General features: G+C 34.2%; 1 protein-coding gene across 1 annotated transcript in view; it reads left to right on the top strand.

The window, feature by feature from the left end:
- The window catches only part of LRP1B (LDL receptor related protein 1B), a 1825680-nt gene that overhangs the window by 1671016 nt on the left and 136192 nt on the right, over positions 1-18472 (top strand). The window contains exons 67-71 of the mRNA XM_072789062.1: positions 1682-1798; positions 8402-8508; positions 14261-14390; positions 16016-16122; positions 16457-16589. Of these exons, the coding sequence (XP_072645163.1) occupies positions 1682-1798; positions 8402-8508; positions 14261-14390; positions 16016-16122; positions 16457-16589 (594 nt within the window). The remainder of the gene's footprint in view (positions 1-1681; positions 1799-8401; positions 8509-14260; positions 14391-16015; positions 16123-16456; positions 16590-18472) is intronic.

Below are 18472 nucleotides of genomic sequence, written 5' to 3'. Positions count from 1 at the left end.
TTTAACTGTCAAAATGAAACTGTCTACATAGTCCAATACCAAACCCCATATTTTCAAGGGTCATTATATAAATTCCAATCATCCTAACACATTTATTGAGTGAAATGTGCAAAATGCTATGTTAGAACTTCTGTGGATGTTAATCCAACTTTAAAATCTAAATGTAGGTATAACAAAGGCAAAAAGGATATATCACAAAATACAGCACTCAACACAGTGACACAAGATAGGGCGTGAGTAATCATTAGCAGGCAGGTAGGCTACAAAGAAGAAAGGGAGAGAAAGAGGAAGGGAAATGCAGGCTCTTTATAGATAGACATATGTAAAAATATCTATCTATCTATCTATCTATCTATCTATCTATCTATCTATCTATTATCTAATCTATCTTTTAAAGGAAAGAGTAGCAACTAGCAACATATAGCTTACCTTCTCCCTTAATTTATTTTACTAGTCTGAGTTATTAAACTCACTGTGCATCTCTATTACAGCTGAGAATAAGGAATCGATCTAAGTATATGAAAGGGGAATGTGTCCTAAGTTGTACGTTGATATTTATAATTTTATTATTGTTATGTTATTGAATTTATCCCATCTTTATGTTTCAGACCCTTTCTGCTCAGTATATTTCAGACCTAAGAACAATGTTATCCCTAGGGAGCTTCTTATAAATCCAGATCTACTCAATTGCAGTCTCTCTTTTACAAAATTTCAAATAATTTATTTGTATACGTGCATTGAAGTTTAAGATGCATTGCTTTAGCCCATATATAGTTAGCTATTGCTCTTATGGAAATTAAAAAATATATAACCTAAACTTTAATTAAATTCCTATTGCATGCATTCTGATTCCGGTTGAGCTTTGGACGCAGATTTCGAATCCCACGTCGGGCTCCCGGTGCATAGAGCCTGCTTCTCCCTCTGCCTGTGTCTCTGCCTCTCTCTCTCTCTCTCTGTGACTATCATAAAAAAAAAATAAATAAAAAAAATAAAATAAAGCACTAAGGCAAGAGTAAACACACACACAAATATTGACTGTGCCATTTAATGGTAGTAAAAATTCATCAAGCTTCTAAATTCTATCTTTTGTCATTTGTAAAATGAATAGCTAGTTAATACCTGTCCTTGTACTCAGTGGAATTGTTTAAAAGTTCAAGTGAGATGGCACTTTATTAATTTTCAAGGCCTGTACATGTTAGGCTCTATTATACTCTATGAATTTAGATCAGTTGATAGGTAGGTTATGAGTAAAAAACTCTAAGGGAGAAAGGCAAGCTGACCATCTCAGGATCTAGCTAATAACTATTTTTTTTTCTGTTGCCTTATAGAAGAAATAGAAGGTGACTTAGGAAGGCAGTATCCTAAAGAGAATGTAGTTCTTCATACTTTTTATTTTTTATTTTTTTTTGATTGATTTGTGTTGACTTTATGTGAATGGGCCAACCACTTGCTTTGTAATTCGCTAGTGATGAAAGCATGACTGATAACAACATAAAACAAGACAGTAGGGTGAATTTTATTTAGCACTTGCCTTCAGCTTTTCCTAGAGTTGCTGCTCAGTTAGTAACTGAATTAAGGTCTGTTGATGTCATATGCCCTGGATTTGGCCTGGCAGTGAGGGTTTTATGAGGGATGTCTTCATGGAAGTCAACGGCACAAACTCTGGTTCTTTCTATTACAGATAAAAAGACTTGTGGACCTCACGAATTCCAGTGTAGAAACAACAACTGTATTCCAGATCACTGGCGGTGTGATAGCCAGAATGACTGCAGTGATAATTCAGATGAAGAAAACTGTAGTAAGTAACTCTCGCTTGAGAACGTTGTGAGCTTGACAGCATATTCAATAAGCAGGATAGCAATTTTTAGTTCAGTTAAGGTATGAATTTGAACCTATCTGTCCTGCGGCTCACATTTTTATACATGTATTCACATTTGGACAAGAATATTCGGACTAAATTGACCTGAATCTCAAATGGTAGAATTATTGAAATGCTCATACTGGGAGTTATTTTCTTACAGTTATCAGAATTGGTATGAAAGTATCATGAGGTTTAATGCAACCCATTAGTATGCAATGAAGTGAGCCCTTGATGCAAGTTCATACAAAAAGCTGAATGATGTGGAGACAGTACAAAACATATCATTCTTTAGCGGATGGTATTCATTTCATTTCCGTCTCAAATCCTTTTACACTACAAATTTACCCATGAGCATCTTTCAGCGAAATATCATTTATTCTCTCTGGAGTGGTGAACACCATATGTATTCAGGATGCTTTTCTCTGAAAATAGAATAACACTATTATCATCATCTGCCTCCTGCATTTTTATGTAATAAATTTAAAAGACAATAATTGTCCAACAATTTTATTTTCTAAAAAGTATGGCAGTATGTAAAATTGTGACAGCATCCCTATATTCTAGCATTAATTTCTGAATATATTTCTTACCAGCACTTTCTCACAGTGCTGTTTAAACAAAGAAAGCAATATAGTCATGTTTTAAAATAAGATATTAATCAAATTCCATTTATTAAATATTTATATTCTGCTACTTCCAGAAAGTATTTAATAATAACAATAGTGTGTACTCATACATTGGACTAAGAGCATTGGTTTCCCAAGACACAGGAGATGAAATAGAATTGTTACATTAAAGCATAGGAAGATGTTATATGAAAGTATGTAATTAGTAGAATCACAGGCTTAACAAACCACTTGGACACTCAGTTTGCAAAATATCAACTTTTTGAAAATAACTTTTTAAACTTAATCTGACTGGTGTTTAAGAATCAGGTATATTATGTATGAAATCTCTGGACGTTATGATTATGGAATACTCTGATTTGGGGACCTTTTATTACTCCTTCATATCTAGATCTCTCAACTGATCTTATGCTTTAGGAAGGTGAAAAATATTGCAAAGAGTCTTTAGAAGGTTCCAGATTCTTTTAATCAATAGCTTTAAAGTTTAAAAACCTTATATAGGGGGTTTTCAGATACTATCCAGTGATTAAGAGAAAGACCTAATAAGGTAAGAGTGGCAGGAGGAGAAGAGCAAATACAAAAAAGAAGCAATTGCATATCCTTTCTGTTTAATTCACCTTTATTTCAGAGCTGAAATATACAGATGGATACATTTAGTATTAGTTATCAGTAGGATACCGAGAGGAAGTACCTTATGGCTGAAGGATGTTGAGAGCAGGAGAGGGGGAGGAGTGAGAAGGCCACACTGGAAACTTACATCTTTGAAAACCTTTTATTCAAGTGGAGGCTGAAATTGTGAAGAAGTTAAGTTACTGCTGTAACTAGAGAATAAGGGGAAGAAGAATGACAGGTGGAGATAACCTGTGTCTTAATCTGCTGGGGTTTCCTATGTGGTTGAGTATGATTTTGCTGGCATCTCCTAAAAGTCATCCTTCCATGCAAGAACACAAGGAGCAGGAACACTGCCTTTCACTCATCACTGGGGAACCTTAGTGATAAATCACAACAGCCACAGAACCCTTAAGAAAAACCAAGAGAGTGGCTGCAATATCAAGCATTGCAGTATAAAATACCAAGTTATGTGTGGCTCTCTTTTGGTTCTCATTAACTCTAAGTATGTGCCCTAAGATAGCAACATTGAGTAATTTGCAGGGGACAAATGACAATGAACAAGAAGGAAGCATATTATAATTGTGACATGGAAGGGAGAAGGCATACATTGGACCAGTATCAGAACTGGTAACATGGTAAACAGGTAAGGATGTGTAAGAGGAAGAATTGCGAGATCTAGATAATTGGGCAGTGTTTAAAGATACCATCTGAATAGGCCTGAAGAAATGAGAAAGTTCAGACATTGAAAATGCCAGTGGTTCTACATAGACAGAAGCTGAGTAGATGAAGAGAGAGAAAAAATGCAGTATAGCCATATGAAGCACCAAGAGGTTGGTCATAGAGAAGTCAGCTTTAGGAAAGATCTGCTCCCACATAAAATGCTATCAAGATATTTCCAATTTCTCATGATCTGTTGAAACTATTATAATTTCATGTATATTTTACAATAAAACTATTAGTACATATATATATATATATAAATTTCTATTTATATATGGTAATCATGACTATATATATCACATCACATATATAAATTTAATTTTAGTAGATAGACATGATGACAATACACTATACTGTTACCACATTTTCTAAATATCATTAGTCAATGGTATAGATTTTAATTCACATTTGAGGATTCTTGTTAGTGATTATTAAGTAGAGAAATATGACAGAGGTAGTAAATTAGCCTTAGAGTTAAAAAATAATAGCAGCTTTTTTTTTTTAGCAGCTTTTTTTTTTTTAATGTGACCACATTGCATCAACCAACACTCTCCTGCATTCCACTGCACCACTCATGTCTTTCTCACATGCATCTCAGTTCCTGTTTAATACCTGAAGATAGTGTAGGGAGTAGGGCTATTTCTCAGGGTCTAGCGCAGGGCCTGACACACTTATCATATTAGCAATGTATTGTTAAAATCACTTTTGGACTTACTTGTTTATGAATCTGATATAATGAGTTTACTCTTTAAATTGTGTTGGAAACACTCCAGGCATAGATATGGGAAGAGTTTGAAACATAGTGGAGCAATTAACTGCCAGCGATGTTTTAAATCTATTATGCTTTCTACTTTTTTATCTTTATATGGGATAATTAGTCCATTGTCATTTCTTCATCATCTGCTGATGATTTCCCTTGTTAAGTGTTCAGCAGGGACACTCTGCTCCAACAATGATTTAGGCTCTTAAAAACAAGAAAATTTTATTGCTATTGGAGTTATTTTGTCATCTGTATCAAAGGTTTGGAAATGTCTGACAAATCTCAGCATCTATACCATCTTTATCAGAAACAAATATATATGGCATGTATGCCTTCTAAGTAATTGATGTGCAAAATAAATTATTTCACATCTTTGCATTATTAAGAAGTAACTACCAATCCAATAGATTTAAAATCACCAAATAACTTGATCAACCAGATTAAGGTTTTTGTAGAGAGACAAGCTGTGTCGGCCTTATTTGAATTTCTAGTACTTTCACACTGAATTTATATCAGAAGATTATTTGTATAGCATGTCAGTTATACTAATTGTATTCTAAAAATTCTCCTCAGATGCTTACACCCACATTCATATAACTTTTGAACTTATCATCAAGGGTTTATGATAATATACTCAGAAGAGAATTTGAAGTCTGGAAACCTTTCTGCTCTGCCACTAACTCTATGGCTTTGAAAGTCACTTTATTTTCTAAACTTAGTTTCTTCAATTTTGTGTAAGATGGCTTCCGAAGCTCTTTTCAGTTCTGAGTCTATACATTTTTACCTCCTTTATTATCGAAGGAAGTGACTTTCCTATGCAATGCCCTGTTCTTTATTATTATTATAGAATCCAGATCAGCCTTCCAAAACATGCCCTGTAAAAGCTTCTTTGTTGTTGATTTGGTACTTTTAGATGAGATTTATGGAAAACCCTGTTAATTATTCATCCGTGGGTTTCCCTTTCTACTTTTGATCTGGGGACATAGGTAGCATCAGAGAAAGTTAATGTGAGAAAAACATTTTGGAGATAGGGGGAAAATTTCATACTCAAATTTTCCTTCTAAATGCATTATCTTCCAGGTATAATCATTTTGTTGTTCTCTTTAAAAAGAAAAATGTTAACTATCATGCCAAGGTCTAAAAATTGGTCTTTTACTTTATCCAGAAAAGATCAAAGGTAAGAAACAGTAAAACAATATAATCCCTCAGGACATTTTTTTCATAACCAAATTAAATTGTCCTCAAGAGAGAGTTTATTTTTGCGATACCCAGTAGCAGAAGATTCTGAGGCATATAGATGAGAGTTAAAAACAGACTTGCTATCCCATTCCTTGATGACACTTGTATATGTATAAATAATTCATGATTATTATTCAGAAGTGGTGGTTTTGCTGGCATTCTTAAAAGCATCATAGAGCCTCACAGAATTTCATATGCACTGAAAAAACTTTTTCCAACAAATCACTCAGTTCCTCTGAGCCCATATGAGAACAGAATAATTAATAATGTTAGCAAAGTCTCTATAGAGTAAGTGTTCTGTGGAATTATTGGGCAAATGCTTTGAAATACTTTCTAACCTTATAACGGTATCATCTCAGATCAACAATATCCAACCCTCCCCTATAGCAAAGTGTATCAAAGTTTGTGAAGTCAATGTTGTTTGGCATATGATGAACACACTTGTGTTTAATTAAGATAGAGGCAAGTTAGAATATTAAAGGGACAAAATCTTATTCAGATACCTCCAAGTCCACAAAATTCAGTATTTCTACTACTTTTAAAAATCGAAGTACAATGTGTTTAAAAAATATTCTCTAATTTTTTAATGAAAATCATTTCGATTGTTATTTTCCATTATTAAATAAAGCACTTCTTAATTAATTAATTCATTAGTTTTGCTGTAATTTCTTTTCCCTAAGAAGAAAACTGCTTGTCTGCAACAAGAGGGTGCAATAGTTTCAGTATGGAGGAATGATGAGAGAAAAAGGGTTCTCTTTTATTTTTAAGGGAAGTAGATATTACTATCCATGTGCGTTGGACATGTAACTTGGCTTCTCAGGGCTTTATTGGTAATCTCTGTAAATGTGAACACTTATTATTTCCTCAGTAGTATTATGAGCAATGATATGGCCTTGCAGTAAGTAGTACAGGCCCTAGTATCAGACTGTAGGTTCAAGTTCAATAGTAGCTCTTCTGCCTCCAAGGTATTCGGAGAAAGTTCCTTATCCTCTCTGTGCCTCAATTTACTCTCCGACAAAAGGGTCCTATAATAGCACCTACCTTACACAGTTTTTAAAATTAATTGTTGAGTTAATTCAAGCACTTAGCATTAACTTCACCTGGTGCTAACAACAAATAAGCAATCACCAGCTGGTAGTGATTATTATTGTTATAAATAGTGATATTAGTGTTAATACAGATGTTTTAATATTAAAATGTGGTATATGTAAACATAATGCAAAGACAAAAAAAAAAAAAAAAAAAAGAAAGAAACTGCTATTGTCCTGCTCACTAAATAAAGGAATGTTGAGAAATGAGAGGGGTCTTCCTGCTTAGTGGCTTTTTCTCATTCCACTGAATAGCATTTTGTCTTATTCATAGCCTGAAGTTCACGCTGTTGAAGAAAGTAAGTCCCAGAGCAGAACAAAATGCTAATACATATTACCATAGTTCTTCCAGTGGTCTCAGGAGGGATCTTTATATAGAAATGTAAGAGCCTTTATGATACCAAGCGTTCATGGTGTTACCCTATAGCTAGAAACCGGGTGTTTGTGTAAAGCAATATTCAAACTCAGGCTGAAATATTCACAACCTTTATGCAGAAAATTAGGCTTCATAGGGCTACTCCTTAAATTAAATTTCTGTTATTCCTCCTTCCCTTGATAAGACTGTTATTGTGTGTGAGCCAGCTGTAAATACAGTTAATGAGTAGAGAAAATAAAAAGGGGTTTTTCATCATGTCAGATATCAGTTCTATTTAGAGAACAAAAACTAAACAAGAGATGATCTCTAGCAATCATATCAATTACCTGTGGGAAAGAAAAAATTCCTAAAATCCTATTTCATTGTCCAGATAAAACATACTCAATATCAGAGTTAAGCCAAGTAGCAAGTCATACTCTTTGGCCTAAATCCTAGAGGAAGATGGCGAAGCATAATTAAATCAATAACTGGCAAAGTATCTAAAATGGCAGGTAAATTATACGGGGCATAAGCAAACAATTGCATAAACAAAGAGGCAGCTTTTAAAAAGAGAGCCTCCTTCTGTCCCTTCCACTCTTACCCATCCAGTCATGTTCAGTGGTATCTCCCCATGTACCCTTCTTGTTTTGTGAACTCTAGATTTTCTGGAGACAAAATTGAAGAATTAGAAAGTCATTAAAATGCAAAATAGAAGCCAAGAGTCAAAGGCTAGACTTACTACTTAATTAATAAATGGCCCCACGGGTACAGCATCATAAGATATCTTATTTACTTAAACTAAATACATAAAATGACTCAGAATTCCAACAATTGGAAAAGATTATTTATTATGTAATATGTAGATTTTTATGTTTTATTTTACTTTGATTTTTTTACTAACTATTGTCTTTTTCCCATTTGTTTCTATAACGCCACTTTCTATTCATGACTTTAAAATAAATTTGAAAAAACATTATATTATGTCCCATAGATGCTTCATGAAACACTTTTTTTAAACAATATATTGGTTCTGCTTGGCTAACCTCTTTTTTCTTAGTGCTACTTCATGCTATATGTCATATAAATTTAGAATGCAGTTGCATATAGTAGAATAAACCCGTGCTATTTTTCTGTCCCCAGAGCCACAGACCTGCACACTGAAAGATTTTCTCTGTGCCAATGGGGACTGCGTTTCTTCAAGGTTCTGGTGTGATGGAGATTTTGACTGTGCAGATGGCTCCGATGAGGTAGGCAACTTTTCAAAACCAAACAAGAAAGAAAGTTCTTTAGAGTCACATTCATAATTATTATTCAATCCAGTAAGTGTGACATGGACAGCTCTGAAATGCACTTTACTCCTGACACAATAAGATAAGTAGTATTATGTCTAAGTGCTGTGCCGCACACATCCAGCACAGGGAATAGCTCTTGTGCTACTATTGACAGTTAATTTTATAGTCTGTTTTACCTCAAGTGGTGAATGGCTGGGTTGGGAATAGGATGTTTGGAAGCCCTATTCCCTATAGCTGATGCCTTTGCCATCTGTGAATTTGTTCATAAATTTTCCTGCAGTATTTATAGTCAGGACTAATATTTTTATGCATTTTAAACAGTTTCTTCTCCCCAGTCTCTTTCTTCAATAGATACAGTCTTATAGACTTCGATGTGGGTCATCAATTTTCATGAAACCACAGGTTCAGCTTTGCTTAGATGATGAATCACAATCCATTTATAATAAGGTCTTTGTACACACAGCTTAAGTGAAAAAGTTTAGAACATCTCTGGATAATTCCATAAACTTAGATTGTGTTAACACTTATAATACTTCATGCAATTTATTATTTATGCATCTATGCATTTGTGTCTCAGCTGTTAATTATTCCGTGAAGCTTTAGAAAAAAGCATATGATACAGTTATATTTTTTTCTCAATCAAATCTAAAAGGACCTGTAATCCTTTACTTTCCAATATCAGAAACAAATCCAGTAGCAGTCACATTTCATGATTTTCTCCATTAATGATTTTCTATGTTAATATCAGGAACACAGCACTGGTGAAATTAAGCCTAATCAGATATAAAAGAAAAAGGTATCTGGTTCTCCATGGCCAGCATGGCTCTTTCTAGGGTACAGTGACTTCCTAGAGCTCTGCTGCTCTGATTGACACACATGGATCTTCCCCTCATGAAGGTCCTCCCAGTGACCATAGGTTTGCCTAGAAAGAATCTTCTCTGCTGATCTAGAGGTTTCTATGTCAACCTTTTTTAATCAGCCACTGATTTCCTGCATCTTTGGGAGACACTGTAGGTCTCTACTATTTATTTATTTATTTATTTATTTATTTATTTATTATTTATTTATTTATTTATTTATTTTTTGGTCTCTACTATTTATAGGACACGCTCAGACTGGTTCTTTCCCAGTCTTCAGTATTATTAAGATTGAACAATTTTCCATTCTCATACTATGTTGGAAATGTCCCCAGTCACATTCAGGAGCCTAGATTTTGGGAACAAAAATGTATTTCACTTCTCACCTAAAGGCCAGGAAACCTAAGCCTTGAGGTTGCAAAGGTCTGCTGACCTAGGAGAAGTTGAAAAATACCACTTATATTCATGGGGCTTTTCACAAACAAGTCAAAACAAAATTTAAGGAAAATTCATAGGAGAGCTAAATTAGTATATTGCCCAGCTACATATTTTCTTAGTATCCACTCATTCAAAAATTATCTTAAATGTTTCCCACTTTTTCACATAAACTCATCCATGCCATGAAAGTTTGTTTTTTTCTCTTTAGAAAATAGGTTTCACTGGCCCTGTGTAATCTGTGAAACATCAAGAGGTGGGGATATACTGCTTAAGGCATATGATTTCATCTTCCACGTTATTCAGTAGATATCCAAGGTATATATACAGACTCAAACATATGTTTCTTTTTCAAAATCTTATTCAAGTGAAAGTAGACATTCTTATTAACATCATTTTTCTCATGTCTTAAGTTCATGGATGTAGTTCTTTGATGGCTGAACAGAACTCCATTACCCAGATGTTTTCATGATATTGCCCCCAGGGAATCAAAATAACTTTCTTAAAGGTGGTCTTCCTTTACATCTACAGCCATCTAGTATAGTCAATGAGTAATGAAGTGTCTAAAACTACAGGCAGTTGATTCTTCTCTTCTTTCTAAGGATTAGAATGACAAGTTGTATTAAGAAACAAGCAAAAAGATGAACTGAACAAATGGCTAGAAAGCCAAATTACATACAGGATACTCTCATCTTGGGAATAAAAGATAAAATTGTGAGGTTTTGTAAGGATGTTAACTGATAATATAATTAACTTGTTAATATCTAGCTGAAATAATGATTTTAAAAAAGAGGGGGGAACACCTGGGTGGCTCATGATTTAGCGCTTGCCTTCAGCCTAGGGTGTGATCCTGGAGTCCCAGGATGGAGTCCCACATCAGGCTCCCTGCATGGAGCCTGTATCTCATGAATAAATAAATAATATCTTTAAAAACAGAAGCCTGGATCAGTATAATTGTGTATCACATTAGTGGCACAGAAGAATTATTTAAAGTGACTTTAAAATACAGTATTTGGTCTCTGCATCAAGTATAATGCATTGTAAGGACAAAGAGAAATGCAAATGAATCTTAAAATTGTTAATAATATTGTTCATGCACTTGTTAATAATATTGGTTTTGCTAATTTGAAACTCGTATATATCGAGAGTAGAATAGGTTAGATGCTTAGTTATTTTCATACTATTCATAACTCATAACATTTAAGTAAAAGAAAAGAGATACAAATGTGGGAACAAAAAAAGTAAATAAAAATTCTGTAATATTAAATTCCTAAGTATCAATAAGAAATTTATCTTTCTTTTTCTAAAAATATATAATTCTTAGCTCTGTCACTGAAAAATTCTAAAACTGATGACATCTCAGCATTATAGGCTATCTCTAACATTGACATAGTGGTTTCTAAATACCATTTCCAATTAAAAGAAACAGAACTCCTGTGAAAAATGTCCATTTCTAGGTTTGAGAAAGGAAATTGACAAAATGAGCCACTAACATCTTGTGAAGCCAGAACAAGGCTATTAGTATAGTGTCCAGAATACATAGGATCTAATTGAAGGAGTTTCTACTAATCAAAGGGACAATTTGGATATCAGAAAAAAAGAAAAAATGTAATGGATTGAAATACAATAAATGTATAAAAATATATGTGTTTATAGTAATGCTTTTTAAAAATGAAAAGCTCATCAGTCACTCTAGATGTTACAAAGGTATCCTTTTTTAGCATTCAATCAGCCAAATTTAGAATGTGAGGCATTCAAAAGAACAAATGACCTAGTGTCTTCAAGTAGACATTAAGACAAAAAACTAGGGATCCCTGGGTGGCGCAGCGGTTTGGCGCCTGCCTTTGGCCCAGGGCGCGATCCTGGAGACCCGGGATCAAATCCCACATCGGGCTTCCAGTGCATGGAGCCTGCTTCTCCCTCTGCCTATGTCTCTGCCTCTCTCTCTTTCTCTCTCTGTGACTATCATAAATAAATAAAAATTAAAAAAAAAAAAAAACTAGGAGAATGGGAAATAGTTATTGAAGGAGACTCAAGCCAAATTCAACGTGTAAACTTCCTTTAGATCCTTATTTTACCAAATAATATCTTGATATAGCTTTAAAAATGAAAACACTTTGAATATTGATTGGGAATAATTTATACTAAGGAATTTTGTCAAATTTTGTGATATTGTCAATGTTCCAATACTATTGTTGCTGTGTTAAATAATCTGGACTATATATAAATGTGTTGGAGGAGGGTACATGAAACATGCGAAGTATTGATCATTGAAACAAGCATGATGGGCACATGGGATTCATTATACTTTCTTTCTGTATGCTTTTAAGAGTCTAAAATAAATAGCCTACAAATATAGAAATACATACACAATCAATTGTAATTTATTTTAGATTGAAACCTTCTGATAGAAAAAATGTCGAGAAGTACAATCTTCTATGTTGCTGACAGCAACTGATCACCGGTGCCATCCATTGAGCTATTTTATTTGAATTGCTTTGCTCTGAAACAATCACTCATCAGTTCTACAAATACATACTGAGCAGTTATTTAAATCATGCCACAGTATTAGATATTTGGTTCGCAGACACACATGATCACTAAACTTACAGACATGATCCCTGTTCTACTGGAACTGAAGTACATGGAATTTTAATTTATATTCCTTGTGTTCTACATTTGCTATTTCATTCATTGATTCATTCACTCATTCATTCCATTGGCAGTTTTTATTGAATGCTTACTATGTCCCAGCTAAAATACTGAGCATGGCAGGTAAGGTGGTGGATAAAATGTATGAAATCCCTTTCTCACGATCAGTTCATGGATTGTTTCTCCAATGTCTTGTACATTTATCACAACATAGCTTACACCTCAGATATAGTACATTTCTACCTACCCTTACACATGGAAAGCCTTTCCTTAGATAATTCCATTTCTGTTTGAACTTCCTCTATGAAGTCTTTCCTAAAAGCCTTGAGAAACCATATGTTTAAAATTATATTAATTTCTTTTCACAAGTAATGCATTTTATTACAATTATTGGTCCAGGTGCTGGTCTTCCCTTAGTCTATGAGTTCATGAAATATAGGGAATAAATCTTAGTTTTCTTTGGATTCTTATTTTTTTTTCTAGAGTTTTTTTTTTTTTTTTAGATTTTATTTATTTATGAGAGAGAGAGAGAGAGAGAGACAGGCAGAGGGAGAAGCAGGCTCCATGCAGGGAGCCCGACTTGGGACTCTATCCCAAGGCTCCAGGATCACTCCCTGGGCTGAAGGCGGTTCTAAACCGCTGAGCCACCCAGGCTGCCCTTCTTTGGATTCTTATTTAAGAAACTCTGGTGACTGGCAAATCCTCAATACTTGAGAAAAGAAGGGAAGAAGAAAGGCAGAAAGAAGAAAATAAATCATATCGCAGGCAGTCTAATTAAACTACCACTAGGAAAGAGAAAATTACAGGAATTTAGAAAGTAAACTCTCTTTCTTTACATGGGGATGACACTGGGAAGAAGCAGGGAGTAATAGTTCAACATGCTTCACTTACTGAGAGTTTCATAAGCTGTGAGGGCTACACATTTTGTGAAAGGAACAGACAAGTACATTTTGGCAAGAATAGAAAGTACTTAACAACAGAAAAATGTCATCCCAGCAAGACATTTCACTGGAGCATCCTGTACCAACCAGACTGGTCAGACACAGGGAAGGTAAATTTCTAGTGGATCCCTTTTATTGATCTCATATGAAGAATTGAAAGCTAAGCTCCCCTAAGATGTATCTACTGTCTTGTTTGACTTCCAAGTAAAATCTGTATGCAAGCTAGCAGAAGTGACAATTGTGACAGTTCATTTCATAGTTCTTTAGCAGCAAATATTGGAAGAGAGGTGAAGGATTATAAACAGCAACTGTGAAGGGACAGGTACTGAGGAAAAAAGGCATGAGGAAAAGGGGAAAGGAAAGACATATGGGGAAGTTTTGCTGACACAAAATAGATTTACCTTCAGGTTCTTTATTTCACATTCATCCTGCCACTCCATCCCCAATGAACTGAATGTACTTGCTTAGAAATATTTTTTTAACCCTTTATATCCCCCCTCGTCTTCATTGTCACCTATAATTATTAAAATTACATTACCCCCTAACTGTCTGTTGGAAAATGATCCCCTCGGAGCAAATGATATGATCTATATTCTTTTCTTATTTTTTCTCTTTTATTATGACTCACAAAGACCAATGAAAATAGAAAATTGTTACAGTTTTGCTATATGACCATGGACTTAAGTGACCATCTGAGTTTCTTGTGGCAGTCATGGTTTCTACACGTCTAGGTCTCTATTCATAAGGCTTCTAGCTGTCTTTTGGCCTTGTAGATATTTGTCTAAAACTTCAATGTTGACTGTATTGTGTGATTTTTGACAGAGAAATTGTGAAGCAAGTTGTTCCAAAGATCAGTTCCAGTGTTCCAATGGTCAGTGTATATCAGCAAAATGGAAATGTGATGGCCATGAAGACTGTAAATATGGAGAAGATGAGAAACACTGTGAGCCAGGTAAAATAATTGAGGTGATAGTTAATTTTAACTAGGTGTAGTTTCGCTGTAGGCAATAATGAACGAAAATAGTGGGAAGTGCACATGAACATTTGCTATTTCAGAAATAAAATTTGGAAGTATTTATAGATGAATTAATTGGTGTGTCCTTCATATGTTTTGAAAGTGTTTAGACAGGTAAGATTATTACTATGTTGGGGATCCAAGCATTACTCCTCAAAATTAGATTTTCCGGTTTCTCTGTCTTTCCACACCATTTGGAATTGTTTTCCCAAGATGGCAAAATGAAATATGTTGAAAGTATTATAAGTGCAATAAAAGTCAGGTTTTCAGTTATGGAAATTAAAGTCATGAAACAGAATGCAGTTGTTTCAACAGGATACCAACTGAGAAAAAGTGTAAGTGTATAATTTCTATTTGCATCTTTGTCTAAAATCAAAATAAAATTAGGAAGCAAGACCAGAGTACAGGAAAATAACACCCAATTCAAAATACATTTTTATCCCTTAAATACAGCTTTGTAAATATGCTCATTATAACTTAATTTTTTTATACCTCAGGTATTTTAATAGCAGTATCTTACAGAAAAAAAGATTACTGGGAGAAAATTATACTATAACCTATGTATAACCACAAAAGCATTACTTTGAGAGCCCAGGTGAGAGTAGCCAGATATGGGACCCACACATTGCTATGTCCCAGTACAATGCCCATGGTCCATATTGCTAATTGATCACATCTTTTTACTTACTGAATTTGGTCCTCAGAATCCATAGAAGTACAGATCTCTAGGCAAACACTGCCAATTAAAAGGAACTAAAACTCTAGGAAAAAAGTTTTTTAGCATCCTCGGAGTAAACAATTGAGACCATAAAGTCATTTTATAAGTACATTTGGCTGCCTAGGTGTCTGACGTAAAGCCAAGAACCCCAGAGATTTGAGTGCAAGCCTGGCAAACTCAAACTTGTAGACAAAGGCAACAATCACAATTACTAAGTCGATTAATTAGATTTGGTACTGATAGTAATTTAAATATCCATGTTATTATTATTTTCTATGTCATAAAAGAATACTTTCTATAGCCTCAGCTAATTATGCATATATTCATGTTTAAGACCCTAAAACAAAAATACTTCTCAGAACTTATGCAAATATGACATTTATGTCAACAGAGCCAGCAAGATATCATGGGGTCTATGAGAACATGCCAAGATTTCTACTTTTAGCTTTATATGATGCATATATAAATTAACTTTCCCAAGGGTCACTAAATCCCATTATAATTTTAAAAATAATTTGAGGCCTTTATATTTACATAATTTAAAGTTATGGAAATTCTTCAAAATTAAAGAGTTAGAGGACATTTAGGTTTTTTCCTTTCTTTAGTAAGTTGAACACTTACTGAACAGGCTATTACATCATTTAAGTATATTTAATGAAATGCAATAATATTGTGAGACACATTTTAAATAAATGTTTAATATCAGATTTTGAATATAGTTTAACCTATTTTTCATGACTGTCTATGAATTTTTTACATGCATATATATATAGATATGTTTTTATCTATCAAACCAGTCATTCATTTCACTGAATCTAAATCTTAACTTTATAATTATATTCAGCTTCTCCTACTTGCTCATCAAGTGAATATATATGTGCCAGCCGAGGATGTATTTCAGCATCTTTGAAATGTAATGGAGAATATGATTGTGCTGATGGTTCAGATGAGGTAAAATCTATCATTTGATTAAAATCTCTGAATTACAGGAATTAGGTTCGGGAAAGCAAATGTAATAAAAATAGACAGATTCTTTATTCTTGGCACTGCCTAAAATATTAGGACAAGTACACTGAATACAGTAATTGCAGCAAATACCTGAATCTGCATGCTGTTTGTATACTAAACCCCATTGTCATTTGTAGAGGTTGTGTTCATTAAGTCAAAATAAAAGAAAGCCCCACAGTGTAATAAATCTCCAATATTGTCAGCTGCATGTTTATTTTGCCTTTGACTATGTCATTATCATTAATGAAAACTGCAGTGCCCATTTGTATTCAAACAGATGGACTGTGTGACTGAATGTAAGGAAGATCAGTTTCGATGCAGGAATAAAGCCCACTGTATTCCAATTAGATGGCTCTGTGATGGCATTCATGACTGTGTGGATGGCAGTGATGAAGACAACTGTGACAGAGGTAAGGTACTGTGTGTGTGTGTGTGTGTGTGTGTGTGTGTGCGCGTACACGGGTGTGCATGCCAGGGAATAAGAGAATGACAGTTAAAATGTTGTACAGAATCAAAAGTGTGTTAGAGACAGACGATAGGATCATCAAATGATTCTCTTTACCCATTCTTGTTTCATTGCACAACATTCTGTTCTGAGTAAGCAAAATCCGGCTAATTTCAGACAGTAAGTATCGATCTTCATATGACAAAGGCAATCAAAGTGGAGGTGTTTATTGTGTCCTACCATGTTCTCAGCTAGGATGCTGGGTCAGGGATAGGGTCCAGAGAAGGGTGCAGGGAATATAACCACTATAACCATTACTACAAAACTAGTTTTGGTGTATGTTTTCTCTTCCACACTGTTTGTCTTACTACAAAAGAATGATAACACATGGCACACTATATTGCACATACTAAGTTGCTAGATCATATATAGGTTGCAGGTTGTGTCCCGAATTTCCTTTTTGCCATATGGCTGAGAAAATGACCTACATTTTTTGTCTGTCTGGAAGACAACTTTCAATTTTGTAACACATTATTTTCTAGCTATGTGAAAATATTTCCTGGCAGATAACAACTTTTTAATTGTAATTCACTACATTAAAAGCAGCAGTTGTTACTATTTTAGAGCTAATGAGATGAAAGCGAAGAAATTGTGGGGCAAAGCTTCAAATGATCACAAATTCCATAACTCTTATTATTTTCGTAATGTTAAATATGTTGTTTAAATGCAAAATTTCTTTTAAGCTGGTCACAAAAGTCTCTCAATGGACTTTCCATTTCAGTATATTTGGAATATCCTCAACAGAGATGATACTAGATACTGAGTATGTTGCAGTGCATTTGAAAATGTATTCAGGGTTTATACGGTGTAAATATACCTTTGAAATGACATGGAAGGAGCTGGAATGTCATCCATATCAATATCATATTCATATCTCAAGTTTCTTTAATACTAAAGACTGTACATGTTATCTTTTTATTGTCTTCAGACAGAGTTGTTAAATGGCAGTCTATTTTCTGGCATGAATTTTGATTATTGTCAGAATTAGGGCATTTTAGAACTGAACATTGCAGAAGTTGAAAGAAAGGGGCACCTCAATGCCAGATACTATATTGTTAGTATTACATGGTGAGTATCAACTCACTTTGGTGGATTTACCAAAGACTTGCCTTTTTCCATATTTTAGAGTTTGTTGCTTGGTCTCAGCTTCATACTATTAGGTTTCTAAGAAGTCAGGCAGAGAAAGACAAATACTCATATGTGGAATTTAAGAAACAAAACAAAACAAAACAACAACAACAAAAAAAGAAACAAAGCAAACAAACTAAGGGAAAAAAAGAGAGGCAAATCAAGAAACAGACTCTTAACTAGAGAGAACAAACTGATGGTTATCAGAGGGGAGGTGGGTGAGGGGGTGGGTGAAATAGGTGATGGGGATTAATGAAGGCACTTGTGATGAGCACCGGCTGTCATATGGAAGTGATGAATCACTACATTGTACACCTAGAACTAATATTACACTGTATGCCAACTAACTGGAATTTAAATAAAAACTAAAAAAAGAAAAAAAGGTAAAATACTTCTAAAATATTTACTTCTGTAAATATCTAGTCACTCAAAAATATCCTCCATGTTGTTTAATACTAGATCAAACCTTTATGATTTACTAAGACCTTCATCCCAAACCTGATAAAGAATTGTAATATTCAGCAGAACGAATCCTAGTTCTCATTTGGAATCTGCAGTGCTTTATATAGAGCCGTAAAAGGTTAGACTTCCCTAATAGCTCTTTCTACTTTTGGATAAGTTCTCACATTCACAATCTATAATTGGTCACCTTAGAGACTG

This window comes from Canis lupus, chromosome 20 (assembly GCF_048164855.1).
Source record: "Canis lupus baileyi chromosome 20, mCanLup2.hap1, whole genome shotgun sequence".
NCBI lineage: Eukaryota > Metazoa > Chordata > Mammalia > Carnivora > Canidae > Canis > Canis lupus.
This window is presented reverse-complemented; position numbering and strand designations above follow the sequence as displayed.